The following is a 23,125-nucleotide window of genomic DNA, read 5'->3' as shown; positions in this document are numbered from 1 at the left end:
CACAAATACAGTAAATAAACGTGTGTTTAAAATCAAGCTAATAAAAATCTACTTATGTACTGCTTGAGGTACTGCAGGGTGTAGAAAAGGAAAACTAGTCACCTCAGCATTGTCGTACCTTGTCAAATGTGTTTTTGTGTTTATTGGATTCGATTATTGGGTAGTATGAGTCAGTTTTTTTCTCACTCTTGAAATTAATGCAGCTCATGTTATCACCAAATCCTCCATTCTAATGACTTTTCATGGTGAAAAATGTTAAGTTTTTTAACCTGTCACAGAGCGATTAGAAAGGAGACTCTCCCCAGAAAAACTAAATAACCTTCTTACTGAAAATGTCAACATTTCAATAATTATACACATAAAACAAAAAAAAAATTAAAAGTTTATGTGGACTGTCTGCCATCTAAGTCTTGGTGTAAGCTGTTACTACATAAATGATAATGAGCCATCATCATAACATTTGATGCCAGAACTATTGTAAGAGCGCCAGTGACATAAAATATATCACCATTATTTCTGGTAAAATAGAAGTGCGCGTTCAACAATTCTGTGATATGAAACATTATATGACCAAATGTTTTTTAAACCTCTTAGTCCAGATGTAGCATCTGCCCTTTCTGTTATAATTTTCTGCCATTTCTGTTTTTAGAGATTTGGAGTGAGGTAAAGGGGATTTCAGCCACAGATGAGAAGGTTCTGCACTGTCTTGCTGGAACAGGGTTAGGCTTCTTGGTTCCAGTAAAAAGAAACCGTAATTCAACAGCATTTAAAGACATCCTATATAACTGATTGCTTTTCACAAGTTTGTGGCAACAGTTGGACATGCAGCTTATGGGTGTAATGATTAAGTGCCCACAAACATGGACAGCACAACCTCTACAAAAATTTTATTTACTTCCAAATGTCTCTCAACATCCATCAAACTTACAATGTGCCTGTAGAAAAGAAAATATGAGACATGATCTGCACATGGTCAAGGTATTAATATATAAATGAAAACAGCAAAGGGGAGAACAGTTTAGACATGAAGCTCACAAAAGACTCCACTCTAATAAACTACAGCAATTACAACAAAGCCAGCTTTGGGGTCTGGGGTCAGAGTGAATTCAAAAAGCCACAGGTTGGACAAATACCAAAATACATCTAGAACACAAACACCAGTAAGGATTAAAGCAGAGGCTTAGCTAGAAGGCACATGAAGTGAGAGTGTAGCTAAGCCCTTGGGCAGCGGCAGTTAGGACAGGAGAGGAGAGGATTTAGGGTTAGCGGAGGGGCCGGGGGGGACAGGGTCGGTACCTGTCATCCTCAGGGGAGGCGTGTTGGATAAGGATCCTGGGGCTGGTGGGTCTGATGCGGGGGAGAGACTGCGTGCTCCTAAAAGAGTGTGTGTCCAACACACCCCAAGAGATTGGAGGTGAGAATGTGAAAGAGACATGGCAAGTCAGGACAGAGACGGAGACTCTGTGTATAGAACATTAAATCAAACGCAAACACTCAGGGGACACTCAAGTCTGCTCTGACAATACTAAACACAAGACAATCTACACAGCACAATACAACCTTTACACAGTATACTGACATTCATTCATTCATTTTAAAACTGTAAAATAACAACACCTTTGAATTACAAATGACAAAATTGTTCTATTAACCAGCGCCACAAGGATGATTATTTATGTAATGCACACACATCTGTGAAAAATAGACGTGATCTGTCAAAACACCAAAACGTAGGGACAATGAATGGGGTCGAGTACCTTTCTCGATCGGGTGAATTGGAATTTGAATCTGGTCTCAGACAGTTGGTACTAGCACTTCTAACCCTGTCAAGAGGGGGCTGCAGATCACTAGGGTCACAACATGCCATCCAACGGAGAGAAGGGAAGGACGTCAAAAAAGACAAAAAAGATGCAAAAGAACAAGCAAATAATATTAGATCAAAACAAAAGAAGAATGGATTTCATCATGGCAAATCTAAGCAAACAAGAAAGAAATTAAGCCTATTAAAAAAAAGGCATGATCCTTGAGCTTTAACTTGATTATACAGTGCCTTTCATTGGTAGTCACCCATTATTTTTTGCATTTTGTAGGGGTACAAACCAGAACTAGAAACCTAACTGAGATACACTGCTTCTGTCAGGAGAATTGCGCAACATTTCTTGCAAAATATTGTAAGAAACTAAACAATGGTCAAGATCTCAAGCATGAACCATGCCATGCCATGATATGCTAAAAAAATGTAAACTTGTACTAATTAAAAAGTTGATGTAGTAAATATAATCTAAATATAAATGTTCTTGTATTGATTTTTTTTTGGAAACGACCATTGATCCCCTAATTATCGGAACATACAAAAAAAGTATGATGACAAAACATATGAGTCTGTTTTTAGTTAAGGTGTACATAATTTAGCCTCAACTGTATTGGTAGAACCCTGCAAGCGGATACAGCGGCAGGACTTTTCTCCTACTTCTGTCAGCCAAAAACAAAAATTTTAAGGGTTCAGTGGGTAAAGGTTTACCAAAACTCAGTGGATACAGGCTCACCAACACTGGACAGTTGAAAGAAAAAGAAAAAAAAAAAAAGGCAATGCTAAAGAGTTTGGTGTTTCTGTACCCACTGTACCTGATATAGTCTTCATTGCAGTCAATCAAATTTATATCCACTCTGAGATGCTTTTCTGAACACCACAGTTATAAACAGTGTTCATTTAAGCTACTATAAACTTCTTCTTCTCCTACTTCTGCCCACTGAACTGTTCCTCAATACTTTTTAAAGCATTCTGTTGACACTATTGAAATTGCTGGGGGAAATCAGCGATTTCTGAAATTTTCCAAACACCCCTTTCTGGCATCAACAACCAAGCACCAGGAACAAAGTCATATTTTCTCCCAATCTGATGGCTGATGTGAACATTACCTAAAGCTGCATGATTTTATGCACTAGTACTGCTGCCACATGCCAGGCTGACTGGATAACTGCATGAATAAGCAGGCATACAGGTTAGTGTGTACACTACACGGTGAGTGTAATCCAATTAAGTTCAATTTCAGTATTGTGTTCAAAAGTGAAAAAACTACAGGGGTGAATAAGGTGAATGCTAATGCAAGGCACTATATACAAACAATAGTTTAGATAATGATGACTGCTTCTGTCCATCTTGACTAAGCAATGGGGATAATCTACTTCTAACCTACTTATGCTTATTTCTGCTGCTATACAGGTATTCTCAAGTTCAGAAAAAGGACAAAGCATGCAAGACATGGTAGACTCAATAAAATAACTTAATACGATGAAAAATCAGGTGTAAAAAAAAAAAAATAATTCATGCATAGTTTAATAAATAGTGCCAGGCTACCTATGTGGAGTTGCGTAATGAATAAGGTCAGACACTGAGTAAAATAAGTGTGTTATAATAACACTGTAATGATTGATATTTGGAAATTAACTAAACTGTTACTTTATAATGATTGTTGCCATTGTCTTTGAGGCATAGAGCCAGTAAGGACCAGAAAGTTCCACTGCTAATGGCTCTTGTCATTAAGATACTGCATTGTATAATACTGAATGGGGAGAGAGAAGTATAAACATGAATATAAACATTCGAAAAAGATACAGTATACAGAAAGAACATGACAGCATCTTTGCCATATACATAAAGTACATTCAACCTAAAAACACTTAAAAGGCCAGGCAAACCACTATAGATCTTTTTTTTTTCAATGGGAAGAGTTAATCAGCCACAGTTTATAAAGTTATGGAAAAAAATAACTACTAAAGTTATGAAAAAAATAAATTACAAATAATATTTATCCTTAGAAATTTCTATCTCAGAGTTTTTTCTTTACCTTGTGATGTGCAGGCACTCTGCGCTCCTACCCCGCACTGATCTGTGTATCAAGATGACCTCACTGCAATTACCATGTAAATGGGTGACACATGAGGGGGTAAACAAACATACAAAGCAATAAACCAGCAAACAAAAAGAGAGTGCATGGGTATAATAGGACCTGGTGCAGACTGTAATTATCTTTTGAACCGCAGTAACATGAACATGATAGAGGCCCGCAATTTAGCCTGCTTTCTCTGGACAAAATTAGCTAGCAGCATGTTAGGAGCCATGTAACCTGCTGAGTTTAGGATGAATGTAGCCTTTGGTGAAAAAAGTCTTTCTGGAGAATGTTGGAGAAATACATTAAGCACAGGTCTATACCAAAAGCAACATTTCATAAATGTCAATCTGTCAAACTGTGAATAGAAAAGGTGGCTACTGATTTTCCTTCTTGATGAATGTGTAGCAAATGCAGAAACTGCAGAAGAACTGAAACTTTCTGTATCTGTAAAATGTTTAACATTCTGAAATCATATACACACAAGAAGTTCTTACATGTGCACCATGCTGAAACACAGCAACAGTTGGTTAATTAGTTGGTTAACAGGATCAATGATTGTCTAGTAAATGAGTAGAGGCTCCTCCGAGGCCAAGACTGGGAAATATTACTGTAAGGAAAAACTAGTTGTCCAAGCATAAGCATGTCTTTACCTGTCATCCACATATTCTCTCTCTTGTACACGACCATGCTCATGATAGCGGGTGGGTGAACGAGACCTGCGGCTATGCTGTGCCTCATCCAAACTCCTGCAGAGACAGAGACAGCTTACTTGTTTACAAATGTTAACACATTTTTGACAAGCCCATATGGTTATAAGCACAGGTGTGGATAATAGGGTCATGTTCCCACCACACTCAAGGGAGTACTGAATTGCCTCTTCCAATATTTTTACTGCTCAACAAACTGCCATTTTAAAACACTACACAAAGGTTTGTCTGAGTTTTTTTATATATATTTTTGTACACTTTTTTGGCCACAGCCTTTTGTATATTGAAGTGTTTGGTCTATGCACACTCCTATGATGCTATAAACAATTTGGTTTTCCTTTCAATGCATGATATCATTTTCTAAAAATCCTTTTATTAATTTTTAAGGAATGTGTAAGCTACTTAGTGGCCTGTGTCAGAAAAGGTTTCTGATTTGACCATTTGTCATGTTAACCCTTTCTATGAAAATAAGCAAATCTGGGCCACTTTAATCAACCAAGTGTACCAACCTCTTTAGCACTGGTCTGGCTTAAAACACAACATAAGACTTGACATTGAAGTCAAGCTAACTGTTTCTGCCTTTTCAAAAGGCACTCAATTAATTGAGTTGGGAAAAAGCCCATTCTTCTGGCTCTCTCCATCTCTCACAAAATAGAAAAAAACACTAGAAGAGAAAGGGAGGGAGAGGGAAGATGAAAAAGCTGTGGTAGCTGCAAAATCAACAGAATATGATGGAAAGTTTGGTGCATAATATCAAGTACTATATGTACCGTAGTTTAAAACAGTTCTACAGTACTGAACTCCAAAATTCGTGTTACAAATTTCCATTGCTCCTATGCTAAGCAAAAGCTAAGCTAACTGCTGCTCACTCTTGTTAATTTACTACTACTACTACTCATTTACGCCATTTAGCAGACTACTTATTTACTCTTTAGCTAAATAGTGCTAACATACTTTAACGCCATTCTCATTATCTTCAACTAACTGTGAGAATTTGGCCAGCAACATGCTTTTAGAAAGAACATTTTCAGGGGAGGATTTTTTTTTGTATTTCAGTATTTGATGTATTTTATAATTAAGTAATTACACACGTTATTATCTACAGAATATATGAAATTGTATTTTAAAAGCATTGTATGAAAACTGAAACTTCATTAAAGTGCTAAAGTTTGTATCCTTTGTGGTTTCTGGTGAACCAAAAAATAAAAAAATATAGTGTAAGTCAAAATCAATAGAGAAATTAGTTTAAGAACACTACATGACAAAAAAAAAAATATATGGACACTTGACCGCCTGACTTTTGAACACATGTTCATATTAAATGTTCTGTCTTACCTCTGCATGGGAACATTTGCAGGCCGTGATCTTGCCCTGCTCTCTGTTTCCCTGTGAGGCGATACTGAGCGAGAGCGATTATGTGTCGACCTCTGCTGCTCAGGAACCTCGAGTGTAGTCCGCTCCCTCTCCCTCTCTCTTTCCCTTTCTCTCCCTCGCTCCCTCTCCTTTTCTCTTGGTCGACTTTCTGCAGCTGTAAGCACCCAAAAACACATGAAACATGTTCTATTGGGGGAGAAAATGACTGTGATTTTCAAAGGAAGATATTTAAGCACAAATCAATTTAATAATAAAATATTCATGCAAAAATATAGTAAATAACTTCTTCATTCATTTCTATAGTTTTCCAGCATCAATATTCGATCATGAGACACTTTGTGGCATACACTACAAATGATTTCTCAGTTTTGTATTTGTTTTAGGTCTATTTTGCTCAAACAAGCACTAGCTACAGTAACTGCACAGACTTACTGCTGAGCTCCAGGCAATTACAAAACTCAATACTCTTGGCTATAGAAAGAAGACTATAAATTTCTACATTACATTTGGACTGTCTTCCTAATCACTACTTTTAGGACTCTTGCTCAAGGCTACAGACTTAAAACAATTTAATGTACTCAATTTAATGTCTGTTTTGTAGCTTTGCAAAGCTCACAGTCATAACAGATGTGCTGGAGAATGGAAGAGAATGAAAGCAAGGTAACAAGGATAAAACCACACCACCATGCACAGTGAAGAGCGAGTAAATTGAATACTGTAGAGAGCATCATTCTCCTGCACTTTTTATTCACTCGTTTTGCTTTCATCTTTCTCATGCGTACACTGTGCATCGTGGCTAAAAGTCTACTTGGCTACTGGAGAAAAGCACTGGAGACAAAACAATCCATGGAGAAGGCAAAAAAGTTCTAATGGTACACAATAGTTGATTGGGTACTTGTGACAAAAAAGTATATGAGACAAAAGTATATGCGATGGTGGATTTGCATGCTAAATCTATGATATTGCCTGACACATCATGTTGCATTGTCTCCAAACAAAACTAAACAAAAATCCAGCAGATCATTTTGGTAGGGAGGGAAAGCCCATTGCTTCTCTCGTTTGGTATTCAACTGCACAAATCACAGTATTAGTGCAGAGGTTACTGGCGCCATGCCCCCCACCCACCTGCAGCCACTACGCCAATACCATCATCATAATCTGATTCTGTGATGCGCTGAGAGCCTGTGCAGACATACACACAAAAACACATATACACACAGACACCACAGAAACAGACAAATTGATACATACACAAGACAGATGGATAGAACAGAAACATTTGTATATGAGCACATGCACACGTGAATAAAAGTGATAGATTTTCTTAAATGGAAGAATTAAGAACAGATGAATATCCATTTGCATTTCTGTATCCGACCGGTCGCAATCACCCCTCGCGCCAGTTGTGAATGCATAAATGCAATTATATTCTCTGCATACAATTCTATTCTCTATATACACTACAAACTAGTCAACCAAATGACTAATAAGTGTAAGATTTTATTTAAATGATCATCTGGTTGAATAGTTCAGAGTTAATAAAAATGCAGTTTGTCTTGAAGAAAGTATTTTGGCAGGGCAGGAAGTTGTAATATGTTATGTATAAGGTGATGTGATATTCTTTAATGCACTGCATTTTGGCAGAATTTATAATTTTCTGTGTTGATCTCTGTCAAAGTTTGCTCACTAAAATCTCCAGCATGCATTAGCAAAATTAAGTTAATACAAATACAATCATTGGAAAGTACCTCAGATTTCTGGCAGAGGCTTTCTGTATCATTACTTGGCGTCTTTGTGCATTAGCAGAATGGCAAAACAAAGAGCCCAACCACAAATCCTACCTCTAAAACATTTCATAAATGGGGGTTTTAAACTGGTATTTTCAATATCTGTGCTTCTGTTGACCACTATAATACAACCGTATTTAACCAAAGTGTCCATTTAAGAGAGATGTACATGTACCTATTTGCAACATGATAAATTGGTCTCATTTCACCTAATTTATTAATCTTTAATAAATAGACACAATATTTACAAAACATTTTGAATTGCTTCGTACAGTACTAACATGAAACAGAATTGCTTTACTGATTACAGGTGCATGACAGTAACTTTTTAACAGTGTGACTGGTCATACTGAGCACAGTCACATACCCTTTACAAAACAGTTTATACACTTATGCAAACATCTTTTCCCCCTTCATTTCTATTATTTGTTTATTGGTTCATCACAAAAACTTAACAGGGGATTTAACAGGAGAATGCAGACTTTTATAGCTTATTACCAATTTGAAGCATATCCAATAAGGTTTCCATTAGTGAATTGGTATAGTGTGTTACAGTAAATGAACACTGTCTGTTGTAAATGTTTGAGCCATGTTGAGCCCCTACCTGTATAGAACTGATAAAGCTGCTTAGATCTGCAGCAAAATGTCTTTAAAAAATACAAGACAAGTCAAGATGTCGTTACTTACTACTACTAGCACACATGCACATATACTGTGTGTTAGAATTCTTATCCTTCACTCACGCTGCAACTTTTTAGTGGGACTGTCACTGTGGGTGTGTCTCCGGGGCAGGTAAGGTGAGGGATGGGGCAGTGGAATAGAAGACACATCATGAGTCTGCAGCTTGTACCAGTGAGGCTTATCGTCCAACAAAGCGGTCTCCAGCTCAATCAGAATCTGTGTTTGGTTTAGGGAAATAAAAAGATGGGAATTTGATATGGGAAGTCACAGTACGAATGTGGATTATGTATATGTGTGTTTTACTTGCCTCTCCTAAGAAACTGCTTTCCTCTTCCTGAACTTTCGACTGGTCCCACACTGTGATTTCCAGCATGTGCTCTCTGAAGTCCCGCCGGTGCACATGTGAGTACACAAACGTCTGGTTCCACTTGGGCTCTGAACTCTTTTTGACCGTTTTTGTCCTTCGTTTGCTTTTATCACTGATAATGCACATTAAACACACATCATAGATAAATACTTTGTGTTAATACGCGGTATAAAACCAGTAAGAGAAATTGCACACGATATCTCATTATCAAAATAATTATTTTGTAGCTATAAACAATGCCTCACAATTCCCCAAAACATAAGTGATGTGAATGTACACTGTTTATATCACTTAAAAAAAAAGAAACATAATAATAACTCGGTTGTGGCGAATCAGTCAGCTGATGGTATGCCACAGTCACTCGATATAAACAGTATCTACAAGAGAGCGCTTGCATGATTAACACCTACGAAAGTGCAAATTATCTCTAATTTATCTCTACTCTATTTTCATTGTCATGAAAATCCAGAATACATTACTGCTAATGACTGTACAACTTTTTATAGAATATGATCACCAATATAGTACCCCTGGTTTGGCTTATTTATAGTCTGGCTATACATAATTTTAGATCAAATGTATGATGTGGCCTGGGAAAACCCAGTCAATTTCACTGTGGCAATTACACAGAAATTGTTATTAACTGCCTGCTCACCAAATTTTTTCTGATTATAACACACTAATGCCTCAACTTTATCATCTTAGCTGGGTAAAATAATACCTATTTCAGTAAATAAAATCAGCAAGACCAACATAAAAGACTTATGATCAAAATGGTGTTTTTTTTTTTTTTTCAAATGTAAACATGTAACATTTGAAAAAAGAGTGTTATACTTATTATTGTCAGTCATGCATATGTTCAGGAAAGCTGAACAGGACAATCTGTAGATTTGCCAGTATGAAAGGTTTTTCCAGACCACCATAAAGATTCTGGGCTGAAATGCATGTCTTAATTTATGAGGATGACTATAAGGTATACAAGTTTGAGCACCTTCTATCAGGAAGGAAGTACATTTTAACGTAAGGGTTCCTGGGCCGTCCATCCGGTCGGGGGGGCAGGTCTTTGGCCTGTAGCACATTCACGATCAACTGATGGCCAACCTTATCATACCACATTTTCACCTGCAAGAGATGCATCCATTAGCTATGTATATATAGATAATGAGTTCAAATAAAATTAAAATATGATCATGCTGGTATTGTATTAATATTGTATCAACCGAGAGCTGCCCAGGGAGCAGTTGAGGGGCATCTCTCAAACCACTAGGACTGGAAGGGGACCTGACGGATATAGATGGGCGCTCCATCTTCTGAGATTCAAAGGAACTTGAGCCTGCTGTAGAGACACAGACGACAAAGGCAACACTAAAATTATAACTGACATCATGCTAAACTGAAGGTAGAAAAAGAGCAATTATTTCAGGATTCAGTGTTTGAAACAATACTCACTAGATTCTAATGGAGGGTGGGATGTTTCTGGTATTCTGGGTATATCGCTGCAAAAAAAAGCTCATTTATTAACAAGCACAGCTCCCCATACACATAAACTTAAAGACTGGAGTTTATGATAAATGTTATAGGGTCAAATGTTAATCACATGGACAAATCCAGGCTTTTTACAAGGAAACTAAACAAGAAAAATGGCGTGTTTCTTTTTTTTTTTTTTTATAATCTCATTAAGTTTGTTTTACTTACTGATGATTCATACACCCTATGCTATTATTTGGAGAGAAATCAATCAATACATAGTTTATTAGAAGTAGGAGGATGGTGCAAAGTACAATAACATGACTAATGACCGAAACTAAATAGGACAGAAACAAAAATTACTCCAGACATTCATAAGATGAAGAAGGTTAGACAGAGCAAACACTTTGTGCAGTGCAGTTTTCCTCATGAACAGACTATAATAAACCATTTGTAGTTAAAAATAACACGTTTCAAGAAAGAAAATGTATTTTTATAATAATATAAGATAGATAAGAGTAGACTAACCCGATGGGCCTCGAAACAACTAATTCGACTTGGGGTTCCGTTTGCGAATCCAAGATAATATTGTAAACCTCCTTCGTGGTTAATCCAGGCAATGATTTCCCATTCCACTGTAGCACCTCATCTCCTAATAACAATAAAACACTATATGCTTAAATTTGAGAACAATTCTGTAACTTTCAGCCTTTACAAGCATGTATACAATAACCCTAAATTTAAACAATCCTAAAAGTTACTAATGAAGTTAGAAATTTTCACACATATGAAGAAATTGTCCTAAATGTGACCTGTGAACCCACAAACCATTGCACAATAAGCAATAAAAAATGACTGGTTAAGTAAATGATATAAATTTATTTCATTAGTAATGTAAATTTTCTATTGCAATGGTTCAGGTTTTGTTAGTCAGTAGCCAGTCATCAGCATCATAGCCAAAATACATCTTGGAAAATGTGATTGTGAAATGATACACTATTGGCAAGGTTTCTTAACAGAATGATCTCATATTAATTTAAAAGTTTTTAAAAGTTTTTTTTTTTTTTTTAATACGACAATGACTCAGAACACAGCCAAGAAAATGAAGTCTGTTTATGTACTTAAGTGGCTGAATATTTACGTATAAATTTACGGCAGTTGGCACATGCTCTTATGTAGAGCATAAGCACAAATTATCCCATTTATACAACTGAGTAATTGAGGGTGATGTGCAGTTGCAGTGCTGTGATCCTTTGATCAGTAATAACCAACTTGATGTTTACATCTATTGGATATTAATAAATACTGTAGTTATGCTATATATGCTACACCTATATACTTATACACTATATGCTTATTTAATCCTGTCATATCTCCCATATTATATTTAGTAAGCTCTAGAGTATGACACAGTATTCACACACACTTACAGATGAACATGACATAATACAGAGGTGACCTCACCTGCCCGCAAATGGCCCACCACATCCGCCAGGCTTCCTTTTTTAACTTTGGTGATGAAGGCCCCAAGTCTCCCTGTTTCTGTGATCTTCCCCCCTGCCACCTACTCGCACCAAAACACACCACAACACAGCACATAGTGACCTATTACACGCTATATAATTTAAAATAATATAAAGAGGAACAATAATATTAATAGTACAGCTTGCACACATCTGCACTTCAATCAAACTAAGTTATAGTGTTTCTGCCACTCATCTCTGTATTCCATATATCATACATTTTCTATTTTTTATTAGTTTTCTCCTTCCTACTGCTACCATGCAAATTCTTCTTTAATTCTAGTTTTAAGTCATAAAATGGACAATAAATGGGAAAGCATTTTACAGCGTGTTGAACTGTGTTTGGTTGTGTATGTGACAAACCGAATCTGAATTTAAAATCTGTGTATACATTTATCTTCACTTTATTAGGGAACACTTGTACACCTGCACATGCATGCAACTATCCATTCAGACTATTTATAAACGATGTAGAACATTGGGGTTTAGAATCTTATAGTGCAACCTTAAAGCAGATGGGCAACATCAGCAACATACCACATCAAATTTCAAGAACAGGAATCTTGGAAGCTCTTGGGGAGCCTTTGTCCACTGTAGCCTCAGCTTGTGACTGACAGAAATGGAACCCAATGTGCTCTTTTGCTGATGCAGCAAATCTAATACAAAACGTTTTTCTATTCATTATGGTTGTAAAGAGTAATTTGATTTTAACACATTCTTCCTGTCCTAGAAATCATAATTTTTTCCCCACTCTGAGCATTAACTGATGCTCTTGACTTATCTGTATGTATCACTTTGCCTTTCTGCCACATGATTTCATAAATGTGCAGGTATACATGTGTTCCTAATAAAGTGGACGCTAAGTAAAATATATATATAAAGAGTCAACATTGGGTCACTCTATCACAACTGATGAGAATGACCTGTTTTAAAATCCTGACTTGTGAAGGCATTTACACATTTAAAACATGTAATGTTCCAAAAATGTAATGTTTAATCACAATGATGGGATGAGTGTGCTGTGTGTGCTTCTCTGTTTATGTGCGTATTATTAATTGTAATTGTTGTTAGAGTTGTGTGTGTCTCCTAACCTTAAGCCCCAGCAATGCTCCAGACTCTTTGGGCATGGCTGTGCGCTTGCTCAGGGTAATTCGACCAATTAAATGATCACCTTCCTTGGAGGGCTGCCACGTAACCGGATGCTAAGAAGAACAAGCCAGTGATTTAATCTCATCACAGAGGGAACTCTCTCACTGACACTGCTTTACTGTACTCAGAACAATTACATTCCATACATAAACTTACAGCTCTATAAACTTTTCTGCTCTTTAACTAACTAATTATTTTTTATTTTTTTATATAAAATCAATTGATTAATTGCACTTTTAAAGTCTTTTTAACTAGCAAAAGATTCCCCAAGCTGAATTTGTGAGAGAATCTCTTTTAGACTGATATAACAAATTCCAAAAAGACATATACAGTACTGTATAAGGAGCAGAGATTTTATTGAGAAATGGCAAATGGTGCATAAACAGCTAACACATTTTAGCCATTGTCCAAAAACAATAAATTGGAATTTGAAACCGGAGGTCTTTAACCCTAAACCGTAAACCCGTAAAAACTCAAAATTATTTCGAATATATGCTCTAATCTAAATAGACCATATATTAGAAATAATTTTCGAGTTTAGGGGTTTAGGGTTGAAGACCTCAGATTTCAAATTGCAATTTATTGTTTTTGTTGTTTTACATGTAGTGTAATGAGATATTATCCAATATACATGCTATACGTTGGAGTTCCAAGCTTTAGTTGGTAAACATGTCATAGAATCGCCATTGAATGTTCTGTCCTGCTTAGTCTCATGAGTTGGAAATACTCACATGCCACACAGTGGGATCCAGAGAATAAGACTCCCAGTCCCCTGAAACACAGTGAAAGACAGGAAGCAGAGTCAATTTAAGCACAGAGAGCAATACAAACATACAGCTTTCCCCTGACTGGTGAGCTGCAGCTTTATGCTAGCCAGTATACACACTCTCCAACCCTGCTGTTTACACTCGCAGTACTCTGTTTATTGAAGATTAGGGCTGTAGAGTGGCATTCACTGCCAAGCTGTCACCCTTAAAACACGCCCCGCTCTATATACCCTGTAGGACGAAAACGACTGTAGGGATTTAATGGAGCTTCTATGCTGGTCAACTTGTGTTTGAACAGTGCCTGAGAGCTGCATTTAGTGTCTTGACAGTGGAAATTCGATGACATGCTTACATAGAGACACAATGGCAGTCTCAGGTCTTTCCATGACGTGGGCCCCATATTTACTCTTGGTATGTCTTATGGAGCGGTACAGTGTGTGTGTGCGTTCCCCAACGTAATAAATGATGAGTGTATAGTTTAGCTGAAGCATGTTTTATGTGGGGAAAAAAGTCAGTCAGTCTTAAAAAAAGATCAATTTTTTAATCAAAGATAACTATCAAAACCAGTGCATTACTTTCTCGGGACTCTATGCCCAACTGAACAGCTTTTAATGGTAGTTTGGCAGCATAGCTATTTATAGAAACACCATTCATATTTTCTTAAGCTCCTGTAAGATCATCAAGTATTTGTTGCTAGCCTGGGTCTCACACAGGACTAAAAAAGGAACCCATATTGAAGAGGACATTGGTTTGTTTAAAATGTTTGACTAACCACTCACTGCTTTCATCCCTCAAGTGTTCCAAGCAAGGCTGCATAACTCTATGTATAACCTGAAAGTAAGAAACGAGCTACAGAAAAGATGTAAAGGGTCTATGTGGCTTACCTAAAAGTATGTCACATGCTGGATTCTATACAGAATACATCTTTCCTTGAAAAAGACTCCTCTGTTTCTAACCCAAATCTGTTAGGAGGAGTACTATCGTATAAAAGTTTCTTCAAAATAAAGAACCCACACACAAACACACACACACACACACACACACACACACACACACACACACTCTCTCTCTCTCTCTCTCCTTCTCTCTCTCTCCTGTTCACACTAAATGTTAATGGCATCAGTGTTGGATTTCTAAAATCCAGACACAAAAAAGTCAACTGTGACCACAGTGACATTAATATGTATGTATGTATGTATGTATGTATGTATGTATGTATGTATGTATGTATGTATGTATGTATGTATGTATGTATGTATGTATGTAGCATAAACACACTCTATAGGAAAAGCTACTATTATATTGCTAGTAAATATATATATATATATATATATATATATATATATATATATATATATATATATATATATATATATATATATATATATATATTTACTAGCAATATAATAGTAGCTTTTATTATTATAGTTTTTATCTTTGCTTCACAGCTGTTTTGCATTATATTCTCATGACCCAGATGCCCTCTCATCTGCACATCTGCCAAGAGGCAGCATCAGATGAAGATTTGAAGCCAGTGTTTAGGTGTCACAATTAAAAACTGTATTAATATAGAAAGAGAGGAAAACATATGATCTAACAAAAAAAAACAACCCAACAACATAGTTCCATGTATCTATATTAAAAGTCAGATTTCACTAATAGTTATTAAAATATATAATTTTTTATAAAATACTAATACACATGCATAGCATTTACTAAGAATAAAACTCCATATAAGAACTCTATCTTTCATTAACAAATGATAAACTCCTGCATTTTACTTTTTGAAAATACTAATCTCCAATTTAAATTATTATAGTATCAATCAAACCACTCAAGACATATATATTATACACAAAATTTCATTAATGACTCAAAACGATCCCTCAACACATTTCGGAAATAACATGTGCAAGAGAAATTCATATGAACACATATTAATCCTCCATCTAACTCTGTTCATATCCTGTGTATGGAGCTTTCAGGCTTCTTACTTACTGTGTAAATGAAATCTCTGAATCTGATTAAGTCCTGCTGCAATGATAACAGTGAGATGGTGTACTGCTCGTTCTGTTTCTCTCTCTGACTACAGTTTACATTTCATCCCTGGCTTGTGTTAATACACTGACCTTTTATGTCTGTGTGCAACCACTTCGTCTGACAAGCAGCATGCTACCATGAGCACACCCTTCCTTGCCCTGCAGCCCTTATTAGATTAGGTCATCTGTCAAATAAATTACTGACTGTACATTAATATTAGCAACAATTATATACTGTATTCTTGCTTGGCTAAGAGGAAAAGCACAATCAGTATATAGTGTACAGGTATGATCATTAATATTCTGAGATTCCTGTCTTAAGGTACAAATAAAAGTGATTAAATTCCATATTTATTTTATAGATCTTTTGACCACAGATGCATGTCAGGGGACAATGCGATTTTTTTACGGGTTTTTTTTAATCTATATTAATAAATTAGGGGTAAAAAAGTAAAAAAAATTAAATAAAACCAACAATACAAGTTATCAACCTTCCATTTTCCTAATATTAAATTCTCATCTCTGGCTTTTGTTTCTTTTGTTCCTGAGATATTTCACAACCCACTACACCATCCACTCCCTACTATTCAAAAACTCCTACCCAAAAGCGTTCAGTCGGGGACAGGCTGTCTAGTGCAAATCAGTAGCCGCCCAGAACTCCTGCACAAGTTCTCAAAGTCCTTAACGTTTTAAAGTTCCATAATTCATTTGCAAATGGTTTCCATTATTATATTTCCAGTATCCAGTAGATTGTAAAGTTATTATGTTTAAAAAAATCTGTAAAAAATGCATTTTCTATCTGAACATGATCCTTTGTGTACATGTGCATACCTGTTCTTACTCAGACAACTAGCTTAGCAGATCTTTGCTTATCTTTGATATTTCGGGTATGACCACCATTTTGGAGAAGAGAATTATGACTTTTTTTTTCCATTAAAAATGAGCACAGGCCATACAAACATTTATTTGTTACCATATTTGTACATTTAAAAGTATGCAACAATTAAGAAAATGGAGCTTCTAAATGTAGCTCACCTCTCTCACTGACGCTCTCGATCTCTCCATCCTCACAGCTAGTGTACTCAGGCGTGGAGCCGCCTTCCTCCTCTGAGCTACTGACTGACATTTGCCGCTTGTTCCCTCCACGCTTTGACTTGTAGGGGCGGGGTGGGGGAGGCCGCAGGCATTCTGATTGGTCGGAGCTGAGGGAGTCATTACGCAGCATGCTCTCAGCTTTTTCCCGCTTGGCTTTGCGTGCCACACCAGCCGAGCCTGGCTCCAGATGGCTCGGCTGAAGCTTCCTGTCCCTTTCAGGAGGCTCCCTGAGTTCTGGGGTTCCGGTGGGAGCAGCAGGACCCACGCGGAACCCTGGGGCAGGTGGCTGAGGGGTGTGGTTAGGTTTAGGTGCTTGCACTGCAGGTCCTGTTGTGCCCCCCACAGTCCTCTCCCCTTTAATCCCTTGCTGCTTGCTCTCTAAAGATGGTTGGCGCTCCTCTGCCCACCTTCGGCCTGTTCTATTCTCTGTAAGCACCTCGCCAGCTTGTCTCTCAGGCACTCCTGTATCCCCCTGTCTAAGCCGTGGTGCTTTTTGATGCACACGTTTCTCCTGCTCTGTCGGCTGGGCCTTAACAGGGTGGTGTGGAGGGTCGTTCCGCTGTTCCTCTCGAAGTAGCCTCTGCTCACCCTCTGTCCTTCTCAGCTCCCCCACACTTCCCTTTATGTCAGTATAGCTCCGTTCTTGTGATCGGGCCTTAACCAGATGGCGAGTCTCTCGACGAGCGTCCCCGGGCTCCCACTCCTGTGAAGGTTGCGACTGGATTTTGGCCAATCCCCGGCGCCTTTCCACCCTTGATCCAGGCTTGCCGTTCTGGTCTGAGGTTGACGATTGCTTTTTTCTGGTAAAGCAACAAAAGTGGAGGATCAGAGAGACTGAAAATAGAAGAGGAGACATTGTGCTTCACAAAGAGCACATAAAAGGTTTGCTGCTCATGAATTAAACATATTCAGATCCATGCACAACATGATTCAAATGCATGTATGACTAGGTAACAACCATAATAAGCAAACAGCACCCTACGGAAACTAATAAAATCTTAATTCTTATCATTACCAGCAAATATAAAGCAACTGTGCCTGTACAGCCTCCTGTTTATGAGGTTTTCATTTATTATACTAAGCTAAATTAAATATCAAACATCATACATTGTGATAGAATTGCAGCACAGTAAATAATATTTCTGTCTAAAAACCAAACAAGGAATAAATGTCAAAATTTTAAAAGGCAAGAAATTTATTTTGATCACAAAATTTTTTTAATCACTATAACCTTTCTTGTGGCGGTTCACTGCGGGATCGAGATGAAGGCAGGTCGGCCTGTCCAGCAGCAGGGCTTTTGTTTTTGTTCAGCTGGTTGTCCTGGGCAGTGGAGGCAGAGGAACCAAGAGGAATCTGAGACCTAGAACGTACTTTCTTGTCTCCTGCAGGATCTGCACACTCGGCTGGATCGCTCATTGCTTTCTTTAGTGATGGCTTTGCCTTTGGCCCCTGTTCTGCGAACCATTCCCCTGAATTCGTGAGCATGTCCTGCTGCTTACGGCACTTGTTACATACCCACATCACCTGCAGAGAGCAGAGCACTGTAAACATGATGAAACTTAGGTAGCATTATCTAGACTTAGAGCAGCATCATAGAAACATCATTCCTCACATTACTGGAAAGAGCATGTTTTTTAAGGTCAAATCTAAAGTTTTTATTTTATTAATAAATCAAATATAATAAGGTATAATTTACAGCTGTACATTTTCTGTAAACCCAACACATTACAAAAACAATTTGATTTGCCTTTATTCAAATTTGGCCTACACTCGACTGTAACACATTTAAGGACACCACACATATTGCTACAAATTAAATTGAATAATCAATCAGAATCAGAATACTTTATTGATCCCATTGTTTTTTTTTTATAATGAATAATTATAAGAATATAGTAATAAAAAAAATTATTCATAAAGAATAATGAATAAGCAGGGAAACCTATATCTTGGTGGAAGACATAAATATGTGGTGTTCTACTAGCAACTAGTTAAAGTGATAAAGACTTTGGCCCTTTCTGCTTCTGTTAGACACATTTTCAATTAAATTAAACCAGATTTCTAACCTTTCTCCTTTCAGTGAACATGCAACAATAAACAACAAACACACAAATATGTGACTGGTTGGCCTATCTTGTTGTTTCTAAATGTGCAAATGATTTCTTTTATTTCTTTTCTATTTTATTAACAGCACATTCATGAAGTTTTCATCTTATCTACTACCATGTATCAATCCACTTCATACATGGAGCATTAAGCATTAAAACTATTATGAGGCAACATTTCAGTTTAGTTTCACTTATATGAAGAGAAGATACAATAATTTTTGTTATAAATATATATTATTTATTATAAATTCTGTTTTTTTATTATTTAAAATATTTATTTTTATAAAATACAAATTGTATAAAAACTCTTATGTGCTTCATTATAGCCTGTGGATTGGACATATATGGCCATAATGTATGGACATTGTCCATCTTCACTGTGGGGAGACCAGATGGGTATCATGGCAGGTGAGGTCTTGTTTTCTTAGGCATTAGCTGTTCTCTCTCTATCTGTATCTTCCTCCCCCATATCCACACTCGGTCCCTGCTGTTTCCTTCAAGAGGAGGCGACACAAAAAAGACCTTGGCACATCCCATATTTTCCCTCTTTTTTTCCACTCCTCTCCTCTTCCAGATTGCTTTTGATTAAAGAGTTTGAGAGATAGGGAGGGGGGCATAAACATGGCTATATTTATCCAGGCAGCCCAGTAGCCAGCACCATCAGGAGCTTCAAACAATTCCCCAGCTCACTACATAGCTACGGTGTGTAAAGACTGTCCCCCACAAACACAATATCCAACAACCGTTCTTACATGTGCACACCTACACATACACAGACACACGCAGCCTTCTGGTGCTGATGCTTGTGCCAACCAAACACACTCTGTGGTTATAGCGGGATAACAGAGTGTTCACATATGCCACCTGCTACCACAGCTCCTGTCCTACTTTTTTCATTCTCATTTTCCAAACAGAGAAACTCACCTCACAAATACATGATTATCTTTATTAAAATCAAGCTCCTTTGCAATTAAAAGAAAACCAGGGGGAAAAATCAGGACGGAAGAGACAGGTCATCATCATGGACTAAAGAAAAGCATTATGCCCTGATTGAACAGGCTTGGAGTGGCTCCAAACTAATCTAAAGTAAATCAGCAGCAGAATCTCCAGCTGTCAGATACGGACACCAGACCCTTGCTGCACAGATTAGACCAGTTCCACTAACAGAATACTGCACACCAGTACAGAGTGGTGTGTGATTCTTAATGTACCACATACTCTATAACAACCAAAGATATCAATCTGTTCACATTAACACACTGCCATATACATTAATTAACATGCTACATAAAATTGCATACTGCATTGCTATTGTTATCATTTAAATCTAATTCAAAAAAGTGATAGAAAATGAATACATGACATGACATTGCTTATTCAAGTAACTAATCCAGGTCTGATATGAGCTAGAAAAAACTTGAGTTCTAATCTGGCACACTAGAGTGCACATTACTTTAAAGGTCTTTAACTAACCTCTAAAGGCAATTTGTTATATGCTTTCAAGCCATCTCAGGGGAGAAAAGACAGCACCATTAGCCATTTCTAGATGCAAAATCTAGGACACCATCTACGGTGCATGTTGTGCGTACGTATACTTGTGACGCAGTAGAAATTGACGGAAAAATAATGATTACTCTTCAACCGTTTCCAATGGGAATGCACATATTTGCATTACTTTGCTTGGAAGGTATTAAACGTATGAAGCTTGCTGCCTTGTATAAAGGCTCTGATGTTTATGAGCGAATTTACTGTACACTTTCCACACCTTCTGTGTACCAGATTTTTTGTAAGTCCATGCTTACTCTAAAATATTCACCCACTGCGTTCGTTGGCCTTTATGTAAAAATCAGAACACAGCAATTTACTAAGGCTGTATTGCAGTCTATGGTTAAAACATATTAGCCAAAATTTTATAATCAAAACAATAAATTGCAGCAAAATGTACAATGTTTTTGTACATTTAACTTGATGCACAATAACTTATTGACAGCTAGAGGGTGGGAACAAATCAGTCATGATCCAATAATGCAAGAGCAAGCAATCGAGCAGGAAAAATTTGATCTATGATGCAGAATACGTATTGGATGTTAGTCGCATTGTAGTGATTATTTGTATGGCAAATAATCAGTTTCATTATCTTAAAAGCTTCCAAAGAAATTGTCTGGATGAACTAATAAATCTAATTGAGTTTAGGGATGTGAAGTTGTTGCGTAATATACACCATACATCAATTTCATATGAAGTTCTACAGTTTCTAACTTTTCTTTCCCTCAATCATAGCTAGTAATGGATCACTGGGATATAATAATAACTAATGGCACTTTTATAGAATTGAGGATCACCACCACAAATCTTAAACATAATCTAAATTGTAATCTCTGCATGTTCCAGGTTCTGCAACAGCTTTAAAAAAAAAAAATACTTGTTTATATTGGAAAGCACCAATATATAAAATCCTCTTAAAATAAATTAAATAAAACATTAAAATTTTAATGGTGTTAACTATTCTGAGATGTCCAGTGAAACCATTCACTGTTTTACTTTTGTTAAAGTGAACTGTTTGGGGAAAAACTTGATAAAGAGGAATTAATATATATATATATATATATATATATATATATATATATATATATATATATATATATATATATATATATATATATATATATATATATATATATATACAGTGAGGAAAATAAGTATTTGAACACCCTTCTATTTTGCAAGTTCTCCCACTTAGAAATTATGGAGGGGTCTAAAATTGTCATCGCAGGTGCATGTCCATTGTGAGAAACATAATCTAAAAATAAAAATCCAGAAATCACAATGTATGATTTTTAAACTATTTATTTGTATGATACAGCTGCAAATAAGTATTTGAACACCTGAGAAAGTCAATGTTAATATTTGGTACAGTAGCCTTTGTTTGCAATTACAGAGGTCAAAAGTTCCTGTAGTTTTTCACCAGGTTTGCACACACTGCAGGAGGAATTTTGGCCCACTCCTCCACACAGATCTTCTCTAGATCAGTCAGGTTTCTGGCCTGTCGCTGAGAAACACGGAGTTTGAGCTCCCTCCAAAGATTCTCTATTGGGTTTAGGTCTGGAGACTGGCTAGGCCATGCCAGAACCTTGAGATGCTTCTTACAGAGCCACTCCTTGGTTATCCTGGCTGTGTGCTTCGGGTCATTGTCATGTTGGAAGACCCAGCCTCGACCCATCTTCAATGCTCTAACTGAGGGAAGGAGGTTGTTCCCCAAAATCTCGCAATACATGGCCCCGGTCATCCTCTCCTTAATACAGTGCAGTCGGCCTGTCCCATGTGCAGAAAAACACCCCCAAAGCATGATGCTACCACCCCCATGCTTCACAGTAGGGATGGTGTTCTTGGGATGGTACTCATCATTCTTCTTCCTCCAAACACGTTTAGTGGAATTATGACCCACAAGTTCTATTTTGGTCTCATCTGACCACATGACTTTCTCCCATGACTCCTCTGGATCATCCAAATGGTCATTAGCAAACTTAAGACGTGCCTGGACATGTGCTGGTTTAAGCAGGGGAACCTTCCGTGCCATGCATGATTTCAAACCATGACGTCTTAGTGTATTACCAACAGTAACCTTGGAAACGGTGGTCCCAGCTCTTTTCAGGTCATTGACCAGCTCCTCCCGTGTAGTTCTGGGCTGATTTCTCACCTTCCTTAGGATCATTGAGACCCCCGAGGTGAGATCTTGCATGGAGCCCCAGTCCGAGGGAGATTGACAGTCATGTTTAGCTTCTTCCATTTTCTAACGATGCTCCAACAGTGGACCTTTTTTCACCAAGCTGCTTGGCAATTTCCCCGTAGCCCTTTCCAGCCTTGTGGAGGTGTACAATTTTTGTCTCTAGTGTCTTTGGACAGCTCTTTGGTCTTGGCCATGTTAGTAGTTGGATTCTTACTGATTCTATGGGGTGGACAGGTGTCTTTATGCAGCTAACGACCTCAAACAGGTGCATCTAATTTAGGATAATAAATGTAGTGGAGGTGGACATTTTAAAGGCAGACTAACAGGTCTTTGAGGGTCAGAATTCTAGCTGATAGACAGGTGTTCAAATACTTATTTGCAGCTGTATCATACAAATAAATAGTTTAAAAATCATATATTGTGATTTCTGGATTTTTGTTT

The 23,125-nt window shown here is 37.2% G+C and overlaps 1 protein-coding gene across 15 annotated transcripts in view; it reads right to left on the bottom strand.

The window, feature by feature from the left end:
- The window catches only part of rims1a (regulating synaptic membrane exocytosis 1a), a 66,523-nt gene that overhangs the window by 10,061 nt on the left and 33,337 nt on the right, over positions 1-23,125 (bottom strand). For 4 of the 15 annotated variants that reach the window (XM_083539375.1, XM_083539386.1, XM_083539388.1 and 1 more), the window contains 17 exons: positions 18,081-18,373; positions 16,790-17,649; positions 13,680-13,720; positions 12,891-13,001; positions 11,741-11,840; positions 10,805-10,928; positions 10,259-10,305; positions 10,030-10,145; positions 9,801-9,931; positions 8,750-8,921; positions 8,505-8,658; positions 7,100-7,156; positions 5,936-6,128; positions 4,544-4,639; positions 3,849-3,911; positions 1,758-1,847; positions 1,297-1,374 (listed from right to left, as the gene is read on the bottom strand). In XM_083539375.1, coding sequence (XP_083395501.1) covers positions 1,297-1,374; positions 1,758-1,847; positions 3,849-3,911; positions 4,544-4,639; positions 5,936-6,128; positions 7,100-7,156; positions 8,505-8,658; positions 8,750-8,921; positions 9,801-9,931; positions 10,030-10,145; positions 10,259-10,305; positions 10,805-10,928; positions 11,741-11,840; positions 12,891-13,001; positions 13,680-13,720; positions 16,790-17,649; positions 18,081-18,373 — 2,726 coding nt within the window. The remainder of the gene's footprint in view (positions 1-1,296; positions 1,375-1,757; positions 1,848-3,848; positions 3,912-4,543; positions 4,640-5,935; positions 6,129-7,099; positions 7,157-8,504; positions 8,659-8,749; positions 8,922-9,800; positions 9,932-10,029; positions 10,146-10,258; positions 10,306-10,804; positions 10,929-11,740; positions 11,841-12,890; positions 13,002-13,679; positions 13,721-16,789; positions 17,650-18,080; positions 18,374-23,125) is intronic. The other 11 variants (XM_083539384.1, XM_083539376.1, XM_083539385.1 and 8 more) reach the window with 7 other exon arrangements.

This window comes from Silurus aristotelis, assembly GCF_946808225.1.
Source record: "Silurus aristotelis genome assembly, chromosome: 4".
NCBI classification, from domain to species: domain Eukaryota; kingdom Metazoa; phylum Chordata; class Actinopteri; order Siluriformes; family Siluridae; genus Silurus; species Silurus aristotelis.
The sequence above is the reverse complement of the archived record's forward strand: the minus strand, read 5'-3'. Positions and strand labels throughout refer to the sequence as shown.